General features: G+C 73.1%; 5 protein-coding genes across 5 annotated transcripts in view; 3 read left to right on the forward strand and 2 right to left on the reverse strand.

Moving 5' to 3' along the window:
- AURANDRAFT_64286 (hypothetical protein) overlaps positions 1–4,238 on the reverse strand; it is a gene marked incomplete at both ends in the record, with an annotated part of 5,127 nt that extends 889 nt beyond the window's left edge. The window contains 6 exons of the mRNA XM_009038791.1: positions 36–1,492; positions 1,693–2,479; positions 2,534–2,697; positions 2,756–2,816; positions 2,912–2,973; positions 3,750–4,238. Of these exons, the coding sequence (XP_009037039.1) occupies positions 36–1,492; positions 1,693–2,479; positions 2,534–2,697; positions 2,756–2,816; positions 2,912–2,973; positions 3,750–4,238 (3,020 nt within the window). The remainder of the gene's footprint in view (positions 1–35; positions 1,493–1,692; positions 2,480–2,533; positions 2,698–2,755; positions 2,817–2,911; positions 2,974–3,749) is intronic.
- A 135-nt stretch (positions 4,239–4,373) lies between these two features.
- Positions 4,374–6,938, forward strand: AURANDRAFT_71663 (hypothetical protein; the record flags this gene model as incomplete). The annotated part of the gene is made up of 2 exons (XM_009038746.1): positions 4,374–5,922; positions 6,131–6,938. The coding sequence occupies 2 exons, from the start codon at positions 4,457–4,459 to the stop codon at positions 6,906–6,908; spliced, it is 2,244 nt and encodes a 747-aa protein (XP_009036994.1).
- A 1,575-nt stretch (positions 6,939–8,513) lies between these two features.
- On the reverse strand, positions 8,514–9,558 carry AURANDRAFT_5814 (hypothetical protein; the record flags this gene model as incomplete). Its single annotated transcript, XM_009038616.1, has 2 exons — positions 8,514–9,113; positions 9,481–9,558. Coding segments are annotated over 2 exons (678 nt in total), but the record flags the coding sequence as incomplete, so codon positions are not given.
- A 4,178-nt stretch (positions 9,559–13,736) lies between these two features.
- Positions 13,737–17,933, forward strand: AURANDRAFT_64289 (hypothetical protein; the record flags this gene model as incomplete). The annotated part of the gene is made up of 3 exons (XM_009038747.1): positions 13,737–16,070; positions 16,385–17,057; positions 17,146–17,933. 3 exons carry the CDS (start codon positions 13,737–13,739, stop codon positions 17,931–17,933), a joined length of 3,795 nt encoding a protein of 1,264 aa, XP_009036995.1.
- A 965-nt stretch (positions 17,934–18,898) lies between these two features.
- AURANDRAFT_64290 (hypothetical protein) lies at positions 18,899–25,163 on the forward strand (the record flags this gene model as incomplete). Its single annotated transcript, XM_009038748.1, has 6 exons — positions 18,899–19,280; positions 19,345–20,282; positions 20,341–20,931; positions 21,184–21,974; positions 24,275–24,384; positions 24,490–25,163. The coding sequence occupies 6 exons, from the start codon at positions 18,899–18,901 to the stop codon at positions 25,161–25,163; spliced, it is 3,486 nt and encodes a 1,161-aa protein (XP_009036996.1).
- Positions 25,164–25,325: the final 162 nt, after the last annotated feature.

Here is a 25,325-nt window from a genome sequence, read left to right on the forward strand (position 1 = left end):
CGCCGCCGGGGAAGAGGCCCGGGGCGCCGTAGGACGACGACCCCGGCGCCGCCGCCGGCCGCGACGCGCCCCCGAAGGCGCCGCGCGCGGCGGGCGCGAGCGAGCCCGACGCGCCCGACGGGCCGGGCCGCGCGAGCGACCCGGCCGCGCCGAACGCGGGCGCGGCCGCGGCGGGCTCGCGCGCCGCCGCCGGCGGCGCCGCCGCCGCGCCGGGCCGGAACTCCGCCGCCGCGCCCTGGAGCGACGACGCGCGCGCGGGCGCGGGCGGCGCGGGCGGCGCGGCCGCCGCGGCCGACGCCGCGCGCGCGGGGAACGCCGCGCGGTCCGCCGGCGGCGCGTAGCCGTAGTCGTCGTCGCCCAAACCCGCGCCCACGCCGTAGCCGTAGGCGTCGCCGCCCATGGACGGGAAGTCGCCCAGGCCGCCGCGGGGCTCGTCGTCGTCGTCGCCGAGCGCGCCGAGATCCGGCGGCGCGCCGCCGATGAGATCCTCGAAGCCCGGCAGGCCGCTCAGCGCCACGGCCGCCGCCGTCGCCGACGCGCGCTGGAGCTCGGCCTCGCGGCGCGCCTCGACCTCGCGCTGCTTCGTCTGCTGCACCGCCGCGCGGCGCTGGCTGCTGTTCCACTCGCGTTGCAACTCGCGCTCGCGCTCGCGGCGGCTCGCCAAATCCGCGCGCTCGACGGCGCGCGCCGCGGCCTTGCGCTCCTCCTCCTCCTTGGCCGCGTGCTCCAGCGACATCTGCATGACCTGGCGCAGCTGCTCCGCCTCGAGCTGCTCGAGGTCCATCTGCGCGGGCGCCGTCGACGCCGACCCCGCGGGCTTCGCGGCCGCGCCCTTCTTCTTCGCGGCCGCGGCGGCCTTCTTGCCCTTTTTGGACGTGGCCTGCTCCGCCTGGGCCTTGGCGCGGCGCTCGGCGCGCGTCAGCGGCTTGGGCGCGGGCGGCGGCGCGGGCGCGGGCGCGCGCGGCGCCGCGACCGGCGGCCGCGGCGGCTCGCGCGCGCGCGGCGCGTCCTCGGCCCGCGGCGGCGACCCGCCGGCCAACGCTTCAGAATCCAACGCGAAGTCGTCGACCTCGGGCGGCGGCGCGCCCCGCGCGGACGGCGAGTTCGGCGCGGACGACGCGGGGCTCGACGCGGCGGCGGCCGCCGCGTCGCCGGACGTCGCGCGGTCCTTCTTCCGCGCGGCCTTTTTTTCGCGGCGCTCGGCCTCGCGCTTCTCGCGCTCGCGCTCCTCGACCTGGGCCTTGTCGGCCAGGGCCTTCTTGCGCTGCTCGCGGCGCGCGCGCTTGTCGTCGTGCTTCCGCTTCGCGGCCTCTTCTTTCGCGCGCTGGCGCTCCGCGTCCGCGGCGCTCCGGTCGTCCGCGGCCTTGACGAGTCGAGCGGCGTGGTCGAAGAGGGCGCGGTACTGGCCGCCGGGCTCCAGACCCACGCGCTCCGCGGCGCTCAGCGCGCGCGCGGCGCCGCGCGCGTCGCCCGCGTCGACGGCGTTCGCGACCTGGGCGGGAAACGGGTGCGACGTTCCCAACGTCAACGGCTCCTCTCTCGGTCGTTTTCCGCTCGTTTCGGCTGATTTTTGGACGAGCGATCATCTCTCGGAGCGCTCTCGAAGCGTGGGTGCTGTTTCCGAAACGCGCGCGCGCGGAACACTCACGTTGAAGCGACGTTGAATCACCCTTTTCCCGCCCCGTTCGCGACCTCGACGAGCACCTCGTCGCGGAGCTGCGCGCGCCGCGCGGCCGACGTCTTGCCGTCGGGGCTCGCGGGCGCCGACGGGGGCGGGCTCGGCGCGCCGTTGGCGCCGTCGGGCGCGCGCGCGCCGGCGCTTTCCGCGAGCTCCGCCGGGAGCTCCGAGACGTCGTCGTCGTCGCCGCGCTCGGCGTCGGCGTCGTCGGAGGGCCGCGCGCCGGACCGCTCGGCCTTCTGGCGCTCCTTCTTCCGCTTCTGCTGCGCCTTCTTCCGCGCCGCGCGCTTCGCCTTGGACGCCGCCGCGGACTCCTCGTCGCGCGCCGCGTCCGCCTCGGCCTTGCCGCCGCCGCCGTGGCGCGCCTCCCAGTCGAGGAGCAGGTGGAGCATCTCGCTCTTCTCGAGGCAGCCGCTGAAGTCGACGTCGCGGTCGCGCAACAGCGCCTTGAGCTCGCCGACGCTCAGCGCGCCGGGCTCGCCGCTGGGCACCGCGCGGCGCGCGCGCGGCGCGGCCGCCGCGGGCTCGCCGCGGTCGTCGCCCTCGTCGCACTCGTCGTCCGACTCGCCGGACTCGCCGGACTCGCCGTCGTCGTCGTCGTAGTCGTCGTCCATGGCGCCCCAGTGGGCCGGGGCGCCCGTCGACGCGCCGCCGCCGCGCCGCCCGCCGAAGGCGAAGTCGAACATCATGTCGACGTCCACGAACTGCGCGGGCGGCCGCGCGCCGCCGCCGCGGGGCCGCCGCGCGCCGTTCGCGCCGCCGCCGCCGCCGCGCGCGCCGCCCATCATGAACTCGAAGAACCTGGGCGGGGGGTGTGAGGGGGCCGTCGGCGGGGGGGAGCGGGGAGGCGCGCACATCATCATCTCCGCGAGATCCATGAATCCGTCGGCGCCGCGGTCGCCGCGACCGCGGACCTCGTCGCCGCTGTCCAGGTCCGTGCCCGTCTCCTTCCAGTGGCTCAGCGCCTGGAAGGCCTGGTTGATCTCCTGGAACTTCTTCGTCGCCTCCTCGCGCGGGACCTGCGTCGGTGCGGCGTCGACCGCTCCGCGTCGGCCGCGGGCCGGCGCGCGCGGGGACCGGAGCGGCGCCGGGCCGCGCGTCCTTGCACTTGTCCGGGTGCCACTTGATCGCGAGCCGCCTGCGCGGGACGCGGGGTGGCGCGGCCGCCCCCGGCCGTCGCCGCGGCGAAACCGCAAGCGCGGCAGCCCGAAGCGAATGCGCTGCGCCACGCACCGGTAGGCCGCGCGGATCGTCTGTTCGCCGTCGTCCACGCGGACGCCCAGGAGCGCCGCCGCCTTATCGACCTTCATGGGCCGGTGTCGCGGAGCCCCGCCCGCCGCTCAGCTCCTGCCAGGCGCGCCTCGGCACACCTCGAGCGAGCGATGCTCTTCAGTGCACGGCACGGCCGACTCATTGCCGACGTGTGCCTTGCACCATGCGCCGCGTCACGATGGCTAGAAGCGGGCAGCCCGGTCTCGCCTAGGCGGGCAGCGACCGGCATGGCCCTGCTGCACCTCGTGCTCCTGAGCTGCACGAGTTCCCTCGACAACTTCGTCGTCGGCGTCACCCTCGGCATGCACGGTGACTTGCAATTCAAACTCAACGCCATCATCTCCTCCGCGAATGCCTTCGGCGCGCTCGCGTCGACGAAGGCTGGCGTCCTTATGGGACAGGCGACGCCGCAGCTCGCCGGCGCCGCGGCCGGCCTGATTTTTCTGTACCTCGCGGGCGGCGAAGCGGTGGGCTGGTGGACGAACGAGCCGAGCCAACTCTCCTCCCTCGCGCTGAAGGGCGACGCCTGGAAGCTGGCGCTGCCCATGACGCTCAACAATCTGGCGGGCGGCGTCGCGGGGGGGCTCTCGGGCTACGCGTCGTTTTCGATGGGCGCCGCGGCGTTTCTCGCGTCCTTCGGGCTCATGGCGCTCGGCCACCGGACGGGCAAGCTCGGCGCGAACGCCTCGGCCCTCGACCCGCGCCTCGCCGCGACGGCCGCCTTCGCGACGCTCGGCCTCCAGCAGCTCGCGGGGGCGCTCGGGAGCTAACGCCGGGAGCGAAGCACAAAACCTTAGACGACGTGCGCGTCCTCGAGCGGCGGCACGTCGTCGCCCGCGGCGTCGCCCTTGCGGACGCGCTCGTAGCGCTGCCGTCGCATGGAGATGCCGAAGTTGTCGTCGTCGGGCGCGGAGCGCCGCTCGCCGCTGAGCATCTGCTTCCACTCGCGGAACCGCGACCGCGCGGACGTCGCGTCGAACTGGTGCTCGAGCCCGCCGGCCTCGGACATGGAGATGCGCGCCGACGCGCACCAGCAGAGGCCGCCGCAGATCGTGCAGGTGCAGATGCCCAGGAAGAACGCGCCGAGCGAGACGGACAGCAGCGTCTTGGTCATCACCGCGCGGTGGTAGTCGAGGCGCTGGACGCAGGGCGCCAGCGGGCCCTCCTTGACGGCCGTCGGCGCAAACGTCGCGTCGTCCTCGACGACGTGGGCGGCGCGCGCGACCAGCGCCGGCGCGAGGCAGAGGAGGAGGGCGAGGCGCGTCGTCGCGTCGTGGCGAGCGCGCATCGTTCGACCGCGCGCGCCGGCAGCGCCGAGCGTTTCGACGCGTGCGACGAGCCGTGCGGTCGGCGCACGCTTCGAGGTGCGGAGGCGCGCGCGCGGCAGCGCACGCGGTGCTCGACGGGCAGCTCTTCTCTGAGGTTTTTTCAAGAAGCGATGGTGCTGTTCCAGGCATGTCGCCGCGCGCGCGTGTGAAGCGCCCGTGAGTCCAAAAAAGCAAACTCATGGCGCGCGTCCGCCCATTGACAATGCTCGCCGCGCTCGCGCTGTTCGTCGTGCCGCGCGCCGGCGCCGACGCCGACGGGTCCTCGCAGCAGCTCGTCGAAGTCTTCGAGGTCGAGGCGCGCCTGAAGAAGAAGTGGGAGCTCGTGCGCTTCAGCACGGCCTCGGGCCGCGTCGTCGACGAGGCGCGGCGCTCCGACGCGCCGCCGCGCTGGTCCTGGGCGAGCGACTGGATCGCCGACGGGTCGCGCGGCGACGACGACGGCTGGGAGTATTCCCCGGACGGCTCCGCGAACTGGGAGCAGAAACCCGCCAGTAGGAGCGGCACGTGCTGGCGCCGGCGGCGCTGGCTCCGCGTCATGAAGCGCAAGGGGAAGAAACAGAAGGCCGCCGGCGCGGCCGAGGAGCGGAAGGTGCTGAGCGGCGTCGCGCGGTCCATCGACTTCTTCGACTCGGAGGACGTGACGACGAAGCGCGGCAACCCGCTCCTCTACTGCGGGCGCCAGGTCGGGCGCGGCGCAAAGTGGGTGAAAGACGACTTCACGTTCCGGGGCTTCGGGCTCGGCTGCTCGCGGTCGGTGGACGCGCGGTCCGCGGGGCTCGTGCTCCAGCTGCCGCTGACGCCGAACTTCGGGTTCTGGGAGCGGCGGAGCCGCTTCCTGCCCATGGCCACGGGTTTGGTCATCGTCTATCCGCCGGCGTGGGACGCCGCCGCGGCGCCGTCGGCCGTCAACCCGCGCGCGCCGGAGCTCTCCGACGCGATGCGCGAGGCCAAGCGGCTCTGGGCGCGCACGTCGTCGAACCACTTCGTCATGGTCGTCATCCTGTCCATCAGCTACCCCGTGGACATCCTGCGCGCGTTCTTCAAGGCGCTCGCGAAACCGTTCGCCGCGCTCCTCGGGCCGCGGCGCGCGCGCGGCGACGCGCGGACGGCGAGCGACTACGGCGCGCGGTCCGTCAAGCGCGTCGGCTTCTCCCTCTCCCGGTCCGTGACCATCGTCGACGAGGGGTCGACCCTGGCGTACCACGCGTCGCCGCTCCGCTGGCGCCCGTGGTTCATGTACGCGCCGGGCCTCACGCTGCTCTACCGCGCCACCGAGGCCGCCTTCGAGGCCGTGGCCGCGGGCGCGACGCGCACGTTGAAGCGGCTCAAGGCCGCGGAGCAGGAGGGGAAAAACGCGACGGCGGCGGACGACGCGGAGCTCGCCAACGCGACGGCCGCGAGGCGCGAGGCGCCGGGCCCGCTGCGGCGCCTCGAGCGGCGCACCGCCGAGGCGTGCCTCGACGCGACGTCGGGCCTCCGCGCCTGGTGCGACAGCAAGACGAGCCTCCTCGGCTACTCGGTCCTCCCCTACATGGCGCACCTCACGGACGGCGACGACGTCGAGCCCGTGGGCTTCAAGCCCTGGAAGGGGTCCGTCCTCTTCATGATGCGGCCCTTCTACCCGGCGCGGCCCTTCGGTAAGAGGTGACAGGGCAAGTTTGGACTGTTTGGCCGCGGCGCGCGCGGACGCTGCGGCGGCGCGCTCAGGGGCGCGCTTCTCGAGTCGAGAGAGGCGCTTCTCGAGCTCGCAGAAACCGAGAATTGCCACACTGAGAAGCATGGCTCTCGTCGGTGTCTCTCGCGCTCTCATTTCGCGCCTCGGCCCGCGGGCGGCGACGCGGTCGCTCGTCAGCGTCGGCCGCGTGCCCGACGCGCCGAAGATCGGCCTCCTGACCCTCGAGAAGGGCCCCGTGAACAGCCTCGACACGTCCATGCTCGACGCCATCCGCGCGGGCGTCGGCGAGCTCGAGAACGCCGGCGACGTCAAGGCCTTCGTGCTCACGTCCAAGTTCGACGGCACGGTCTTCTCCGCGGGCCTGGACCTGCTCGAGATGCACGACCCGGCGTCGCGCGCGGACCTCGAGCGGTTCTGGACGGCGGTCCAGGACTGCTGGCTGAGCCTCTACACGACGCCCCTCGGCGCCGTCGCCTGCGTCAACGGCACGTCGCCCGCCGGCGGCTGCCTCCTCGCGACGGCCTGCGACTACCGCGTCATGGCCGACGACCCAAAGTTCACCATCGGCCTCAACGAGGCGCAGTTCGGCCTCGTCGCGCCGGACTTCTTCCTCGACGTCTACCGCAACACCGTGGGCCAGCGCAACGCCGAGTGGCTCGCGGGCACGGGCGCCCTGCTGCCCCCGAAAGCGGCCCTGGCCGTGAACCTCGTGGACGAGGTCGTCGACCAGGCCGACGCGCTCCCGGCGGCCGTCGCCGCGGCCGCCAAGCTCGCGAAGCTGCCCTTCGACGCCCGCGCGGAGACGAAGCGCCGCCTCCGGCTCAAGACCGCGACGGACCTCGTCGAGTCCAAGGCCCGGTGCACCGAGGTCTTCTGCGACTTCGCGCTCAAGGACGACGTCCAGGCCGCGCTCACGGCGTACGTCGCGTCCCTCAAGCAGCGCAAGGCCGCCTAGATCGAGGCGCCAGTAATCGGGCCCGTTTACGTGGCGCCCCGCTCGGGGTCGCGGCGCCGCGCGGCGAGCGACGTCGCCGCGGGCCGCTTCCGCGGCGGCCGCTTCCGCGGCTTCGCCGGCAGGGGCGCGGTCTTCGTGGTCCGCTGCTTCGCCGCGCGCTTCCGCGCCACTGCGCGCGCGCCCACGCCGCCCGCCGGCTGCTTCGCGCGCGCGGCCGCCTTGGCGCGCAGGGCCGCCTTGGTGTTGTGTTGCGTGACCAGGCGCGCCTTGTGCTTCGAACCCGCGGCCGGGCGGTCCGCGCAGGTGACGTTGCCGCCGCCGGCCTCGAGCGCGACGGTGCGGATCTTGTGCGTGTAGTCCTCGAGGCTCTTGCGGGTGGCGTTGCGCGGCGTGCCGTCCACGAGCTCGCAGGGCGGCGGCGGCGGCGGCTTCGGCGGCGGCGGGGGCCACTTCTTGAATTTGCGCACGCTCTGGGGCTCGCAGCTCGGCGGCGGCGCGTCGCGAAAAAGCTTGGCGTCCTCGCCGTAGAGCTTGTTGAAGAGACTCGAGTTCCCGAGGCGCCGCGCCAGATTCCGCGCGCACGCGTCGACGGCGCGCCGCGACTCGTGGCCGCGCTTCTCTTCTTGGCGCCCGCCGCCCGTGACGTGGCCCACGCTGTGGTTCGCGAGCTTTTCGCGGCCGTCGCCGTAGCAGCCCAGCAACGTCTTCAGGTCCGCCTCGAGCGACGGCAGCCGCGCGAACAAATCGCAGAATTGGGCGTACTCCGTCTGCTGGACGAAGTGGCAGTCCCTATGATTCTTGTCGCGCCGCGCCTGGTCGAGCGCGCGATCGACCCACGCGTCGAAGCGGTCGCCGTCGCAGTACGCGGCTTCCAGCGCCTCGTGGTGGAACTGGGACACGAGGCGCTCCGCCGGGTGGCGCAGCACGCAGAACGTGCGGTCGTGCGCGCCGCCCTTCTTCGCCGGGCGCTGGGGCACGTGCCAGGCGCTGCAGCGGTGCTCGGCGGATTTGCTGCGGAACCGGTCGTCGTACATGCCCCAGTGGAGGCCCAGCTCCTTGCCGAGCGTCTCGACGGTCGTGCCGCCGGTCTTCGGGATGTGGAGGAAGCGCAGCGACGCCACGTGCGCGAGCGGGTCGTCCTTTCTAGGCGCCGGCGGGCCCTTGGACGGCGTGGCGGTGTGTTGCGTCGCGTTTTTTTGCGTGGCGTTCGCCGCGGGCGCCGTGCCGTTCGACGCGTCGAGCCCGTCGAGCACCGCCGCGAGAGCGACGACGCAGGCGACGGCGCGCGTCGCCATTGCGATGCTACCGTAGCATGGGGCTGCTCACGAGATCGCCATCATCGTGTAAAATTTATGAAAACTGGACACAGCAGTGCAACTGGGTGCAAGGAGTCGAAGGTGACGCGCGCGAGGTGCGGGAGGTGCGGGACATGTTAAAAGGTTCTTAGGTGGCGCGCGCGGGGGGCTAGGGAGGGAGCGACGGCGGTGCGCGGCCGGGGGAGAGCGGGAGCGGCGTGTGTCCGTCGGTGCGTTCGGCGCCGGCGCGCGCCGCGGGGCTTCCGCGGCCCCCGCGCCGGGCTTTCGGCGTTTCCCTAGGTGATGCGACGGACTGGTAGGTGGGGACGAGGTATTTGATGTTGATGAAGGCGTCCTCGCCGCCGTGGATCTCGAAGTACTCGAGCGTCTCCATGATGAGCTCGCCGAGGTTCTCGCGGCGCTGCTGGCCGTAGTCGATGCCGTCGCCGAGGTTGTCGTTTTGCCGGATGAAGATGTTGAGCACGGGGAGGATCTGGCGGTAGTAGGGCACGAGGGCCTGGCCGATGAGGTGCTGGCCCTCGGGCACGGTGTCGCACATGACGAGCGCCTGGAGCACCTTCAGCACCTTGACGATGACCTCCTTCTTGCGCGTGTTGAGGGCCGTCTTGATGGGGATGATGAGCTGGGGGATGACGGGGAGCACCTTCTGCCAGCCGGAAGACATCATGTCGTAGACGCCCTGCTCCGCCAGGAACGCGTAGGGCTGCTCGACCTCGCGGAGGCCGTCGAAGAAGATGGGCAGGTAGTGGTGGAAGTCAAGCTTCTGGATGTCGACCTTCCAGGCGATGCGGTTCGTGACGCCGCCGTGGTCGATCTGCACGGGCAGGTCGCCGCGCTCGTAGAATCGTCGGAATTCCGTGTTCGGCGGATTCGGCCGCTCCGCGAAGGCCTGGTAGTCCATGACCTTCGTCTTCGGCTTCGTGATGGAGAGGACCTCGAGGCCCTCGGGCGCCGGCGGCCGCACGTCCGTGCCGCCCGTGCCCGTGCCCTTCTTGAGGAACGTGGACGGCACCTCCTTCTTCGTCCGCCGGCTCAGCGAAAACGCGCTCGGGTCCGCGGACTTGCGCGGCAAGCTCTCGTGCCCGCCCGCGCGCACCTGGGAGGCGGCGGTCGTCGGCGGTCCTTCGCACGTCTGGGGAGGGGGGGGCGGCGGACGGGGGGGGGTCGCGGCGCGCGGCGCGGCCGCGGCGCGGCCGCGGCGCGGGGACCGCGGCGCGCGGCGCGCGGCGGCCGCGGCGCCGCGGGGTGGCGCGGACCGTCGCGGCGGGCGGGTCGCGGACGCGGGCGGCGCGCATTGATGCTCTGGAGGTCCGTGCTGTCGAAGCAGGAGCCCGTCTCCTTGAAGTGGATGCCGCGCTGCCGGACCTAGGAGCGCCGGCCGTCGAGCCGCGCGCGCGCGCGCGCGCGTCCCCGGTCGGCCGCCCAGCCATCCCGGCGGCCCGCGCACCTTCAGGTCGTTGTGCGTGTTCGACGGCATGGTTCGTGCGACCTCCTTGGCGGAGAGAGCCGCGGCGTCGCGCTGCGCTGAGCGGGGGCGCTCGTTATGGATGGATGAGTGGATACTTGCCGGGTTTCGTTTCAGCCAGCGTTTACCGCCGGGCGAGCTTGCAGATTGGTCGATGGGCTTTGAGATGCAGCCCCGACCTGGCGAGCCGCCGTCGGCGAAGCTGCCCCGGCCCGTCGAGTCGTCGGAGAAGGCGCGCCTGGACATCTCGTGCCTGGACCGGCAAATGAACCTGCGCATGACCGTCGAGGTCCTCCTCTACTGGGTCGTCGGCGCCGCCTACCTCCACCTCGGGCCCGAGGAGTTCACGATCACGAACGCCATGTACTACATCACGGTGACGATCACGACCGTGGGCTACGGCGACATCACGGTGAAGACGACGGCGGGCAAGGTCTTCACCATGGTCTGGATCGTGCTAGGCCTCGTCGTCATCTTCCCGATTCTAGCGGAGGTGGGCGACCGGGTGCTCAGGCTGCTCGAGCGGCTCGCGGGGCGGTCGACGTCGCGCATCCCGAGCGTGCGGACGCGGGGCGTGCTCGGCGTGTCGCTCATGCTGAGCCCGTTCCTCGCGGGGAGCCTCTTCTTCGTCGCGTTCGAGTTCCGCGGCGAGTCCGACAAGGGCGAGTGGAAGCTGATCGACTGCTTCTACTTTTCGTTGGTGACGGTGACGTCCGTCGGCTACGGCGACTTGAGCTTCACGCACGGCGACACCTGCCGGCGCTTCCTCGTTGTCTTCATCCTCTCGTCCGTGGTGTTGGTCACGGCGGGCATCAAGAGCCTCATCAACATCTCCTCGGAGCTCCACGCCGAGGCCAAGGAGCACCGGCTCCTCGACAGCTTCGACTTCGAGCTCCTCAAGTCCATGGCCATGGAGGGGCGCCACGTCGGCGGCGTCGCGAAGACGGACTACATTCTGACGATGCTCCGGCTCATGGAGCTCGTCGACGAGGAGAAGGTCGCGCTCTACGGGAACATGTTCGACTCCTACGACAAGGACGGCTCCGGCGTCCTCGACGACGCCGACGTCGCGCTCATGGAGGCGGAGCACACGGCGCGCGTCGAGACGGCGAAGCGGCTGTCGTCGAACTATTGCCATCACAACTTCGCGCGGCCCGAGGGCGCCGGTTCGCCGCCGAACCGCGAGCCCGTGGAACGGGCCATCGACCTGTCGGCGGCCTTGTTTACCGAGGAGGACCAGGAGGGCGTCGCCCCCGACGACGGCGCCGACGCGGGCTGCTTCATATCCTGCACGGACGCGGCGTGCAACGACGACGGCGCGCCGAGGACGCGCGCCTCGTGAAGCTAAGCTAGGTCTTCTTACGCTTCATGCGCGCGCGGAGGGACGCGGCGTTCGCCGAGTCCTTCCCCTCCGGCGCGGCCCGCTTCTTCTTGGACGCGTCGGCGAGGGAGGAGAAGTTGCGCTCGGGCCTCGGCTTCCCCGGGGGGGCCGCCTGCTTCGCCTTCTTCGACGCCGCGACGGGGCACCGGTCCCGCGCGTCGTCGAGCTTGCAGCGGGAGCAGAGCTCGCCGTTGACGCACAAATCCCGCGGCGCGCCGAGGACGGGCGCGAAGGCCGGCAGCGGCGGCGCCTCGAGCCACCGCGGCGGGTACGCGAAGCGTCGAGCGACGCCGTTGAGCGCGAGCTGGACGTAGTCCATGAGGCCCTCCTTGTGGAGGTACGTGTCGTAGAGCCGCTTCGCGTTGGCCGCCATGGCTTCGCAGGCGGCGTCGTTCGCGCGGCACCACTCGATGCGCTCCGCGAGGTCCGACAGGTCCGCGCGCACGGGCACGTGGTCGACGAACGGCCGCAGGAGCGGGAAGAACCACATCGTGTCCGCGACGCACTTCGACTCGACCTTCAGGATGACGGACCCGAGGCGCATCATGAAGCCGTAGCGGCAGGCCGCGCAGTGGCCCTCGACGTAGACCAGGTACTTGTAGCGGCTCTGCTCGAAGATGGGCACGAAGTTGCGGCGGCCCGCGTCGAAGGGAAAGTCGGCGGGGCGGACGTGCGTCACGGGCGTCCCCGCGACCTTCTTGTCGCGCCGGTTCCAGCCCGTGAGCTTCGCGTCCAACAGCGGCGGCGACGCGTCCGCGCGCGCGAGGTCCCGCGACTCGGCGGCCGAAAGTTTCGCGAGGCTCCGGAGCCGCCGCGCGCCCTCCGCGGACCAGCGGGCGCCGCACTCCGCCAGCGCGAGGCGCTGGTTCGTGGCCACGGTGACGCCGCCGCCCGTCGCCGTGCCGCGGAAGAAGGCCGTCTCCGCCTTGCCCGCCCAGTCGCAGTCGAACCGGCGGAACTTGGCCTCCGTGAACAAATCTCTTGGCTTCGCGTCCAGCTTCAGCGCGCCCCGCTCGACCGAATGGTCGAAGGACGGCGGCACGATGACGCCGATGGCCGCCTCCCAGTCCTCCGACGTCGGGAACGGCAGATCCGCGAAGCGCGCGGAGCAGTAGAAGGAACAGATCGGCGCCATCGCGCCGTCGCGGAACGGCCGCGGCAGCGCCAGATCGTCGGCCGGGTCGCGGTCGTCGCGGTCCAGCAGGAACCCGTAGGGCTCGACGCACTCGCCGGCGTCCTCGTTGAACTTGAGCTGCGGGTAGTCGCGCTTGTTCACGAGGAACTCGCAGTCGCCGATTGGTCCGATTCGCGCACGTCTGGTCGAGCATGTCCCGCAAACTCGCCACGAAGCGGTCGCCCCAGAGCTGGCTCAGCTCCTTGGGCATGCCGGCGCTCGAGTGCTCGTTGCAGATGATGTTGCCGTTGGCCCACCAGGCCTTCTTGTCCGGCAGGACGTGCTCCTTCCGCATGCCCGAGGCCTGCTTCTCCTTGTAGTACGCCTCCACGGATTTCCCGCCCTCGAGCTCGAGCGCGTCGCCCCAGTGGTTCGCGTAGTCCTCGTTGACGAAGGGCGCGAAGAGGCAGACGCGGTTTCTAGCGATCTTGACGAAGATGCCGCTCCGCGTGTGCTCGAAGAGGTATCTCAGGGACCGCGCGGACGCGTCGGGCGTGAGCCGGCGGTGCACGGGCAGCTCGAGGCGCGCCTCGAGCTCCTCGGCGCAGCACGCCGCCTCGGCGCCCGTCGTCCAGACGTTGCGGTTGTCGGCGCCGGCGAAGGCGCGCGGCGGCCACCGCGCGTCGTACTCGCGCCGCGCGGCGAGCACGTAACGTTCGACCTGGTCCCAGTTCACCAAGGTCGTGAGGAGCTGCGTCATGTGGGGCCGCTCGGGGTTGCTCGGCGGCTGAGTGGACTGGCAGTGGGCCTCGAGGAAGGCCTGGCACTGCTCCGCCGTGTCGAAGAGCGGGATGCCGTCCTGGAGGAAAGTCGCCGCCTCGTCCTCGCGCGCGTAGATGCCGCGCACGACGTGGGCCGTGCTGATGGGCGCGTGGGGCTGGGGCGCGGCCATCGTTTCTCGCGTGTTTTACGCGTCGATCAGGCGAGCGCGAGAGGCTCCATGCTCGCGCCGCTACGGTCGACGTTGAAGCGCCTGCGCAAAAACGCCACAGCGGCATTCGCGCCGCGCTCTCGTGCGGCCGCAACACTCTGCGTCGTCGCGAGTAGGAGCCGAATAGCCGCGTCCGCGGGCGCCGGGGTCGCCCGGGCGACGAGCGACAGCGCCGCGTCCGCCTCGACGCGCGACTCGGCCCCGCCGACGCGCCGAGACACAACCCAGCGCCCGGACGACGAAAAGCAGCCGAATACGATGGAAGACGACTCGGAGAGCGCCCTCGTGGTCCAGCTGCGGCACGAGAACGAGCGCCTGCGGGACGAGCTCGCGGAGGCGAAGCGCCGGCGGCGGCTCCCGGGCCTGCGCTTCTTCGGCCTCCTGGCCCAGCGGAGCGCGAGCCTCGTGCCCGCTCCGCTCCGGAACGTCATCGGGCGCGTGCCCGCGGCGCTCATCGCGGCCTTCGCCGGGCGCCGCGAGACGGCGGCGCCGCGGAATCTGGGCGCGGGCGAGCCGACGGCGCCGCCGGGCGCCCCCGGGGCGGAGGACGACGACGAGGACATGGCGCCGGCGGACGACGACGACGACGACGACGACGACGACGACGACGACGACGACGACGAGGAGGACGACGAGGACGAGGACGACGAGGACGAGGACGAGGAGCGCCCGCCGGAGGTGCCGGACTTCGCGGAGCTCGAGCCCATGGGCATCGAGGAGCGGCGCGAGCGGCTCGCGGCGGCGGTCGCCGTCTGCTCCGAGCACGCGTTGGCCCTCGAGGCGGCGAACGCGGCGGAGCGCGCGGCGCTCTACGAGATCGCGCGCGAGGGCGCGCGGGCCCGCGCCGAGTCGCTGAGCCGCGAGCGGCGCCGGTCCGCGGAGGCGTCGCAGCGCGCGGCGGCGGGTCGGGAGGCGCCGTCGCGCAACGCGTCGACGGCGTGGCTGCGGCTCGGCGCCGTCGCCATGGGCTCCTTCCTCGAGGTGCGCGACGGGCCGAGCCGCTGGTTCTGCCGCGTGCTCGGCGTCGCGCCGCCCGAGGCGGACCCCGCGCGGCCGGGCCGCGGCGGCGCGCGCGGGCCCGGCGGCGCGCGCGGCGCGCCGCCGCGGCGCGCGGGCGGCGGCGGCTTCGTCGGCGCGCTCTACGTCGAGCCGCTCCTCGACCCGAACCGCCTCCCCGTGGGCGCCGAGTGCGCCGGCGGCGGCGGCTTCGAGCGCCTCTTCCCGCGGCACCACGCGTGGCCGCGCGCGCCGTGGCTCGCGCGCCACGCGCGCGCGGCGGCGGGCGCGGCGCCGGAGCCCCTCGAGGACCGCGAGTCCGAGGACGCCGACGACGACTCCGACGACCGGGAACCCGCGCGGCCGCCGTCCGACGACGGCGACGAGCGGCTCTTCCCCTTCGCGCGGCTCCTGTCGCTGGAGAAGGTCGCGTCCGCGCGGCTCATCGACGGCGACGGCGACGAGGCGCGGAAGATTCTAAGGGACGCGCGGGACCGGACCGTCGTCGTCCACTACTTCCTCGACGGCGCCGACGGCGAGGCCTGCCCCGTGCGCGTCGAGCCGTCGGACGTGCCCCTGAGCCAGTACCACATCGACTACGAGCGCGAGGCCGCGCCGCCGCCGCGGCTCCGGGGGGGCCACGGCGGTTTAGCGTCGTCGGCGCCGGCGCTGCGGCTGCGCGTGCGCCACGCGCAGTCGGGCTGCCGCGTGCGCTGCCGGAGCCGCCGCGCGCGCGCGCAGTCGCTGAGCCTGGATCCCGTGGAACTCTACACGGCGCCGCTCGCGTCGGGCCGCGGCCTCAACGTGCTCCACCTCCACGTGAACTCGCTGGGCGACGACGCGTCGCTCGCCGTCGTCGACGTGCGGTCGCGGCCCGAGTTCGCGGCCGCGCTCGAGGCCGGCGACGCGGGCGAGGCCGAGGCGGCCAAGGCCGCCGTCGACGCGCTGAAGCGCGAGCCGTTCGCCTGCGACGCGTCGGGCCGCCAGCTCGACTACAAGATCGTCGCCGACGGCGCCAAGGTCCTCGGCGTGCTCGTGGCGCCCGACGGCGCGGACGACGACGCCATGGAGGCGCCCTTCACGGAGACGCGCGTGCCCGAGCCCGGGTCGCTCGTGGCGCTGCCCGACGGCGCGCTCGGCGTGCTGCGGAAGCCCATGCCCATGGGCCTGCTCATCACGGCCGACGGCGAGGGCGTCACGGACGCGGACGTCGCCGAGGACGCCGTCGACGGCGAGGACGCGCTGGCCAAGGTGGGGTTCGCCCAGTCGGCGTCGACGTTCCGCGACCACCGGTGCCGCAACTGCGGCGCCAAGTGCCCGGAGGCGCTGCCGGGCTTGGTCCAGGTCGACGTCGTGTCCATCCTCGCGCCCGACGCGTCGGCGCCGCCGCCGCCGGAGCCCACGCCCGAGGACGACAACGATCTGCTCATCGCGCTGACCGCGGACGTCGACGACGCGTCGCTGGCGGCCGTGCTCGAGATGGGCTTCGACGAGCAGCGCGCGCGCTTCGCGCTCGCGGCGACGGGCGCGCGCGAGGCTCAGACGGCCGACGCGGCGGTGCAGTGGCTGCTGGCGCGCCAGGGCGAGGAGCTCACGCCGGACCTGCTCCGGAAGCGGCCGCGCGCGCGCGCGGACTCGGCGGGCTCCCTCGGCGACCGGCCCATGGTGCCCAAGTTGCTGGAGACGCGGCGGACGACGACGTACCCGGCGTGCTGCGTCGCCTGCCCCGAGCCCGCCGTGGCCCGCGCGCACGCGGACCGCGTCGCCGAGCGCGCGCGCACGTCCGCGCGGTCCGCCGCCGACGACCTCACGAAGCTCGAATCGCTGCTCAAGACGTCCAAGGGCGGGCCCGCGGCGATGCAGGAGGCGCGCGAGCTCAAGGCGAACGTCGACGACGCCGTCGAGGAGGGCAAGATGCCGCCCCTCGACCCCACGCGCGCCGCGCGCATCGACCGCGGCCTCCGCGCGCTCGCCTTCTCCTGAGGCCCGGCGCGCCACCTTGCGCATAGCGACCCCGCGCGCGGACCCGCGCGTCCCGTTCCCCCCACCGACAGCTCGCCGTCCGGCGAGCCTCGCCCACATAACACACCGATGCGAGTTCTTCTCGATCGTCGCGGGCCTCCCTCCCCTCCCCGGACCCCGGACGGGCGCCACTCGGGCGACACCTTCAATAATCAGTCCAACGTCGCCAACGTGAAGCTGGGTTCCTCCAGAAGCTCACGATGGCGATCCCGAAATTGGTCTTGCTCCTCCTCGGTTCCGTGATGGCCGAGGAATGCGACATGTCCTGCAAGGGGTGCTCGACGAACATCGTCAAGGTCGAGGCCTTGCCCTGCGACGCGAGCGACGCTGCGCAGCAAGGCTGGGCGTTCGGGGCTGCCGACGCCGAGGGCCTGCGCACGATCACGCGTGGCGGGCTCTGCCTTTCCTGGAATCCGAACCACAAGGGCGTGGAGCTCCGCGAGTGCTACGCCGCCAACGGCGACAGCTGGACCAACGCGACGGTCCGCGACTGCCAGCACTTCGCCGTCGACGAAGCCGGCGGCGCGATCACGGCGCCGCGCTGCGCGAACAACGAGGGCAATTTCGGCGGCTGCCTCGACGTCCATGGCAAGGTCGGCCCCGGCGTCCAACTGACGCGCTGCTACGGCGCGCCCAACGACGACTTCACGCTCGCCGCCGGCGCGGTCGCGTCCCGGGAGGTCCTCCCGACCTACCCGGGCCGCTGCTTCGCGGCGCGGGCGTCCGCCTGCACCTTCGCGGAGTGCTGCGACGCCTGCGCCGCGGGGTTCGCGTTCGACGAGTACGGCTTCTGCCGCGAGCCGGCCCTCCGCCCCAAAAAGGTGAACATCTTTCTGGCGACGCCGACGAATCTGACGAGCCTCGGTCCGATCCAGCGTCCCGCGGCCTCGACGATGTTCGAGAGATCTTGACCGGGAACACGATGAAAAACTGTCACCGACGTACCTGGTAGGCCTGATCATGGACCACCTCGAGGCGCATCGCGCGTCGTTCACGGGAATCATCTACCAGGGGCTGGCCGTCTGCGGCAACGTCAGCGGCCACACGTACCACTACTGCGCCGCCGCGGACAACGTCGGCGCGCCGCACCTCGGCATGGGCCACCCGACGGGCGTGCCCGCGGACCTGCCGGAGCTCTTCCGCGATCGCCTCGGCGACGACCTCGAGCTCTACCCGATCCTGTCCTACGGCGACACGACGGACGTCACGCTTCTGGACGCGCTCTTCGCCTCGGAGCCCCTCGCGGAGGCCTTCGCCGCGGACGCGCTCGCCTACGCGGCCGCCCACGGCCTCCAGGGCCTCAACTTCGACATCGAGCCCACGGCGACGGGCACGTTCTGGGAGGACGCGCCCAAGTTCCTCGGCGTCGTCGAAGCGGCGTTCGCCGCCGCGGGCAAGCGCGTGACCTGGGACTCCAACGGCCCCGAGGGCCGCGCGTACCCGGTCGACGAGTGGATCGCGATGACGACCTACGGCTACGACACCGGCGACGGCTACCGGCTCGAGGCCGTGCGCGGCCTGGCCGCCGTCGGCCCCGACCGCTTCGGCTTCGGCATGTGCCCCACCTGCACGTTGCACAACGCGTCCGACGTCGCGGGGCGCTTCGCGTACCTCGCGAAGCCCCCGGGCAGCCTCGCCCGCGAGATCGACCTCTGGGCGACCTACGGCGGCGCCGGCGACGCCTATTTCGACAACTGGGCCGACTACTGGGCGCCGCTCGCGGCCTGGCTCAAGGCTTAGGCTAACATAGGCGTCTAACATATCCCGCCGGCGGCGGCCGCGGTCCACTGCATCGGATCACCAAATCGCGGATGTCCCCGTCGAAGGCGGAGGCGGCGTAGAACGCGCTGTCCATGTTCGTCACCGACGACACGTCCCAGTCGCTGATATGTGCGCCGAGGACAGCGGCGTACACTCGAACATGGCCGTCATGTCCGTCACCTTCGACACGGCACTTACCAATCGTCGGCCGGAACGCAACATTAACTTATTGAACCTAGAAGTTTACTTTCGAAAAAGGGTTGGACGTCGTCGATGATGGTCGCACGATCTCTGATGCTGGGTTTGGCATGTTCCAGGCCAGGGGGAGAGAAACTGAGCACACTTCGCAATGGCAATTCGGGGTCGAGCATCCCAAATGCTTCAGCCCGCTCGTCTCGGGAGCACGCAGAAGCCGAGATCATTTTCCCCTCTCTCTCCGCGCGCGCGAGGCGGTCCCCGCGGCGAGGTTCTGGGTGCTCGAAGGTACTATGCCAAGCGAACCCCTCTCTCGTCGCCCCGATTCCGGCCGGCAGCCGCGCGGGCATAGTACCTTCGGGCGCCCCAGACCCCAGACGCAGCCCCGCTCCGCCGACCAACCACATCGTCTCCATCAAAAGACGACGTTTCAGCCGAGCGATACATTTCACTGCAACTTGGTCCGTCGATTAGTAAGTGCACGGCGTTCCGCGTCTTGTTGAATCCTCGTTGCCTCGATGGTTGAAGAACTCGTTGTCGATCGGCTCCGGCTCCCGGACGGCTCGTCGACGCCGCCGCTCATCGCGCGGTCATTGCTGCCAAGTGAGTCCCTCGCGTCGCCGCCTATACGCTGTCGTATCGCGAGACCAACTTGACGCGTTTTAACGACCGTTATCTCGCGTCGCGCAGAAGTAACAGTCGCGCGTCGCGCAGAACGTCGCTTCGCAGGTAGCGAACCACAGTTAGACATGGACCCCTTCCCGCTCTTCTCGCCGGGCCTCCCGCGCGGGAGCTGCGGCGCGTCGAACATCTTCACGGCCGAGGAAGAGGCGTCCCACGCCGACGCGAAGACGCGCGAAGAAGCCTCGCTGTCCGTGGACTCGGACGCCGCGCCGAAGGAGGCGCTCGCCGACGCGACGAACGGGGCCGCGCCGCTCATGTCCCCGTCGCCGCTGAAGCCGCCCCCGCCGACGCCCGCCGCGCCGTCGCCGGTCGCGCCGCCCGCGGCGCCGTCGCCGCAGAAGGAGCTCTTCGTCGACGACATGCCGCCGTCGACGACGAAGAAGCGCCGCGCGTCCGTCGTCGCGCTCGAGGGCCGCGGCCACGTCGAGTCGGAGCGCGAGACGCGGTGTCGCGCGTGGGCGCCTCCGCGGCCTCGTCCGGCGCGCGCGGACCGACGCGCGCGCGCTCGCAGGCAAGAAGCGCGCCGGCGGCCGGTCGAGCGCCGACCGGTGCGAGTCGCACGCGGATCGGGCCAAGGAGGTCATCCCCATGGGCCGCGTCGCGCAGGAGCGCGCCAAGTGGGCCGCGGCGGCGCGCGCGTCCGAGGCGCCCGCGCGCGAGTCGTCGGGCCGCGCGTCCGGCTCCGCCGTCTTCGCGCCGGCGCCGGCGCCGGCGCGGTCCGCGGCCGAGGCCGCGGCGCGGCGCGCGTCCCTGGAGCGCGCCGAGGCCGCGGCGGCGCTCGAGGCCGCGTCGACGATCCCCGCGCTCGCCGACGACGACGACGGCGGCGCCGCGGCGCCGCCGGCCAAGTGCCGCAAGTCCCTCGAGGGCCTGCGCCAGCAGAAGGGCCGCGTCGCGGCGCTCCGCGACGGCCACCTCGCGCAGATCGAGGCCGAGCGCCAGCTCAAGCTGTCCAAGGCGCGCACGGAGGGCCTCCGCGCGGACGTCGGCTCGCTCGTGAGCCTCTACGAGGACGCGCTCCGGCGCTTCGACGAGGCGAAGGACCGGCGCCTGTCGACGCGCGCGTGGCAGCCGCGCGCGAGCCTCGCCGAGGGCGACGAGGACGACGACGACGACGGCGAGGACCTGGGGCTGCTGCCCGGGCCCGCGTTCTCGAACGTCGCGACGGAGCTCCGCGCGCTCGTCGTCCGCATTTCGCCGCGCGACGCTGGCCAGGTCCTCGAGTACTACCACCGCCGCAAGGGCGACGCCGCCGAGGGCGACTGGGTCCGCGCGGACGGCGGCGCCGTGTCGCTCGAGATCGCGGTCCCGGGCGCGCACGTCTTCGCCGCGCGCGGCGTCGACGCCGAGACGAGCGACGCGGTCACGGAGACGACGACGGCCGTCTTCGAGCACAGCCTGCCCGAGGTCGTCAAGCACGCGGCCCACGACCGCGCCCTCGAGCTGCGCGTGGCGCCGCCGGCGGCCGGCGCGGCCTGCGGCCTCTGCGGCGTCGGGGCTGGCGGAGACGTCCTACGCGGACGCGGACGCGGGCTACGCGCTCTGCCCGGACTGCGCGCTGCCGGCGCCGCGCGCCGCGTCGCTCGCGCCCGCGGACCGCTGCTCCGTGTGCCCGCCGGAGCCGGCGCCCGGCGGCGGCCGCGCGTCGGTCCTCGACCGGCCGTCGGTCGCGCCCGCCGACCGGCGCCGGTCGTCCGTGGCGCTCAACGTCGGCGCGAAGCGCCTCTGGCTCTCCGAGGACGTCCAGTTCGCGGGCAACGCCACGGAGATCAAGCCCGAGTCCCTCGAGCTCATCGACCAGCTCGCGGCCGTGCTCACGTCCCACGAGAACGTCGACGGCCTCGTGCTCCAGGGCCACACGAACTCCAAGTGCGGCCTCGACTGCGACGGCACCACGGTCTGCGCCAACGACACGTGCCAGCGCACCTTCGGCGCCTCGGGCGGCGCCGTGGCCTTCTCGCTCTCGCGCGCGGCGGCGGTCAAGGCCGCGCTCGTCGCCCGCGGCGTCGACGCGGGCCGCATCGACTGCGAGGGCATGGCGGGCTCGCGCCGCTGCGTCGACGACACGGAGTCCGCGGACAACTACCTCAACCGCCGCGTCGAGATCCACCTCGACGACCTCTGAGGCGGGCGCCAAGAAGACCAAGCACCCCGCGGGGGGACCAAGCCCCTCGCACGACGCGCCCCGCCGAGACCCCAAGTGTAAGTATCGGCTGCTTTGCGTCGTGGGGATTGTCGGAGGCGCAGGCACGGGCGCCGCTGCCGTTTCGCTCGCTGAATTTTTGCCGATCTGAAATTTACGTCGAAAACTATGGCCGCCGCGCCGGCGCCGTCGACGACCCCCATCCAGGATTCGCTCCTCTCCTGCTTCTGCTACGACGAGAACATCGGCCGCGACTCCCCGAGCTTCGAGCGCACGGAGGTGTCGTCGTCGAACGTGAGCGATTTCGTCGTGTCCGTCCACGTCGAAGATTCGGCGCCGACGCCGGCGCCGCAGGTCGCGCCCGCCGGCGGCCCCTTCGACGACGTCGCGACGCCCGACCCCGCCGCGAGCCTCGCGTCCCGCGACTTCCCCCCCGCGCCCGCGCGCGGCGAGCCCGTCTTCGAGCCGTCGGCCGCCGAGCTCGCCAAGGGAAACGAGAGCCCCGCGAAGGCGTCGGACGCGCCCGGCGCCGCGGCGACGGCCGCCGCCGCGACGCCCAAGAGCCCCGTGATGCGGGCCGACTCCGTCGTCGTCAACCTCGAGGCCGTCAAGGCCGAGCTCCGGGGGGCCGCGGGCGTGCCCGTCCTCAAGCACTGCCGCGACGGCCGCATCCGCCCGCGCGCGCTCGTCCTCAGCGGCGCCGGCGACAAGCTCGGCTGGAAGGCCGGCCAGAAGGAGGCGACCATGCTCGCGCTCAAGGACGTGCAAGAGGTCCGCTTCGCGACGGAGCTCGACCCGACGACGATCGGCGCGTCGGAGAAGCGCGCGGGCGGCATGGCCGGCACGGAGACGCTCCGCAAGTCCGCCCTCGGGCCCGAGGTCGGCAAGCAGGCCTTCTCCCTCATCCTCCCCGACCGCACGCTCGACGTCCAGTGCGCGACGCCGAACGAGGCCAAGGCGCTCCACGCGGCGCTCAAGGTCCTCGTCGCCCAGGCCAAGTGAGCCCGCCGCCGCGCCCCCCCCGCCCCCCGTCCTTCGCGCTGGAACGTCGGTCCACTCCGAGGTTAACAGCCGAACCCGTCGAGGAGGTCGTCGACGGCGTCCGCGTCGTTCGGCGGCTCGGGCGGCGGCGCGGGGGCCGGCGGCGCGCCGCCGGGCCGCGGCGCGTCGCAGACGTCGCACGTCGAGTCCGACGCCAGGGTCTTGAACGTGCACGCGTCGCAGGACCACTTGGGCGCGGCCGGCGGCGGGCTCGCGGCTCGCGGCGGAGACGGCGGCGGCGGCGCGCGCGGCGGAGACGGCGGCTTCGGCTCCGGCGGCGGCGGCGCGGCGGGCGGCGGAGACGGCGGTCGCGGCGGCCGCGGCGGGCCGGGGAGGCCGTCGTCGGCTTCGTCGAGGAGCGCGTCCGTCGCGTCCTGGGAGGCCGCTGCGTCGCCGTGAGCGCCGGCGCGGGCGCCGCGGCCGGCGGCGGCGCGGCCGGCGGCGGCGCGGCCGCGGCGCACTCGCCGCAGGCGACGCAGTAGTCGAGGCCGCCGCGGTCCTCGCCGCAGACGCAGCGCGGCCCGTCGCCGGGCGCGACGTAGCGTCGCGCCGCGCCGCCGCCGCGCGCGCGGAGCGCGTCGTCGCAGAGGTCGACGCGGAGCGCGTTCGCTTTCAGCGCCGCGGTCCGCGCGGCGCTCGGCGCCTCGAGGCGGAGCCGCGCGACCTCGGCGCCGCAGCCGTCGCGCGCGCGCGCGAGGTCGTCCACCTCGCACGCGGCCGCGGCGCGGACCTGCGACGCCCAGGGCCCCGCGGGGCCGCGCGCGGCCCAGGCGTCGGCCCAGGCGCCGTCGAGGGGCGGCGGAGCTGGGAGCTGCGACGGCTCCGCGGGCGCCGTCGCGAGGAGCTGCGAGAGCGGGTCCTCCGCGGGCGCCGTCGCGAGGAGCTGCGAGAGCGGGTCCTCGAACGGCGGCGGCGCCGCTTCCGGCTCCGGCTCCGCCGGCGGCAGGGCGAGGCGCTCCGGCGGCGGCGCGCCGAGGGCCCGCCGCCGCCGGAGGTGCGCCCGCGCGTGGGGCGGCGGCGGCGTGTCCGGCGGCAGCGCGAGCACGACGTCGTCGTCGTGGACGTTGAGCGACCGGCCGGCGGCCGACGCGACGATCGTCGCGCCGCGGAGCACGAGCACGGACCCGGAGCGGATGTCGTTGCCGAGGCGTTTCATGGCGCGCTCGTGGATCTGCGCGACCATGCGCGCGCTGCGGTCCGCGACGGCGACGACCGCGTCCGCGTCGTCGTAGCGCAGCATCGACTCGACGAGGACGACGAGGCAGTTCGCGGTGGCGCCGGACGGCGCCTGCGCCGCGCCCTCGAGGTTCAGGGCCAGGGCGTCCTCCGCCTCGACGGCGTCGGGGTCGACGCCCAGGTCGACGTGGCCCAGCGAGTCCATGGCCGCGCGCCAGGCCCAGGACCGGAACCGCCGCTCGGCCATGGCGCCCGCGCGCCTGGTGCGCGACGCGCGCGGTCTTGGTGCGCGGCGCGCTCTTACGCGTTGCGCTGCGCGGCGCGGTCACGGCCTTCGCACGCCTCGCCGGCAGGCGCCCATAGGCTCCACGGATGCGCCCATATGAATGAGCTCAGTTGAAAAGTCAAAATGCAAGTTGACGTCAAAGAGCCGCGAAGCCCCGTTCGAGGACGTCGCCAGCGGTCGCGGTCGCGCGCCATCCGCCCCTCGCACACGAGCCCCCCAGCCGGCGTGTCCCCCCGGGCGCTCGACGGGGTTACGCGGCGCGCCCGCGGCGCGCGCCGCTTCGGCCTAGTAGTAGACGCCGGCCTTGATGAGCTCCGCCGCGTAGACGGTCTCCTCGCAGGACTTCTTCGCCGCGCGCGGCGCGGAGTAGGACTCCGGCGGCGACCAGCCGATCTCCATGTTGGCCGTCACGGGCTGGTTGTACTTCTCGTTCGGGTTGGAATCCATGCGCGTGTGCCGCGTGATGTGGTCGCGGTAGAACTTGGAGCTGGCGAACTCGCTGCCCGCGGAGACGATGTTCTTCTGCGTCGACTCCCAGGAGACCTCCTCGGCCTTGGCCGCCGCGACGGCGCCGAGGAACGCGTCGAGCGGCAGGGCGTCGTCCGCCGCGTAGCCCGCGAGCTGGCCGCCGATGCGCGCGGCGTCGGTCTCCGGCGCCGGGCCGTGGTAGACGACGGCCAGGATCTCCGCCACCTTGGCCGCCGTGATCGCCTCGCCGGAGAGGCGCGCGACCTTGGCGTAGGCGGCCTCGAACTCGCCCTGGGTGAAGCACTCGATGACCGACGCCTTCTTCAGGGAATCCTGGAACGAGTTCTGCGGGCCGAGCTTCGTGATGCCGAAGAACGCCATGGCTCCGGTGCGGCGGCGCGCCGCGGGGGCACCGGCCGACGACGCGGGCAGCCCCAGTTATGCCGGGGAGCGCTGGGGTGTGTTTGATACATTTTGTACCTGAAGTTTTTATTTTGAGAGGCATGGGCTGCCCCGACTCCCTGAACTCTTTCCATTCGTAGTTCGCGCGCCGTGGACGATGGTGGGCTGGACGGGCGCGAAGCGCATGCCGGCCGACGCGCACGTCCTGCCGGAGCAGTGGCGCGACTTCTTCGAGCGCCTCGAGGTCATGGTCTTCTCCGGGTCCGCGGGGCATCCGCGGACGGCCGACGACGACGAGCTCCGCGACGTGGCGCGGCAGTGCGTCGCGCAGGCGCACGCGCGGCTCGCGGACGACGCGGACCTCGCGGCCGAGGTCAGGGCCGCGCTCGCGGAGTCGCCCTACATGCCCTGGGGGACGCGGCTCGACGTCCAGGGCTCGCGGCTCCCGCTCGGCTGCGAGCGCCACGAGGCGCCGCCGCGGCGTTCGGGCGGCGGGCCCGCGCCGACCGGTCGCGCGCCGCAGGCGGACACGATCAACGAGTTCCTCTGCCTGCTCCGGGGTCCGCGGGCCGTCGGCATGGGCGACTACTGGATCGGCATCGCGCCGTCGCCGCGTCCTCTCCGCCGCGCGGGCGGGATGGCGTCGCCGCAGGTGCGCCACGACGAGACACCGTACATCACGGGCCGCGTGGGCTGGCTCGCGCGGCACGTCGCCGGCCGCGGCCGGAAGCGCCGCCTGCTCGTGGCGCGGGACGAGGGCGGCGCGGACTGGGACGCCGTGAAGCTCCGGCGCTTCAACGAGGCCATTTTCTAACGGGGAACGGAGGTTACTATGTACCCGGGGAGCGAAGGCGGGGCGCGCGCCGCTACGGGCGCGCCCCTAGTCCTTCTTCACCGCGTCCGTCGAGTGGCCGACGTCGTGGAGGTTCTCGAGGGTCTGCTTGAGGCAGGAGAAGTAGGGGCGGACGTCGTAGGG

Source organism: Aureococcus anophagefferens (assembly GCF_000186865.1).
Source record: "Aureococcus anophagefferens unplaced genomic scaffold AURANscaffold_9, whole genome shotgun sequence".
Lineage (NCBI taxonomy): Eukaryota > Pelagophyceae > Pelagomonadales > Pelagomonadaceae > Aureococcus > Aureococcus anophagefferens.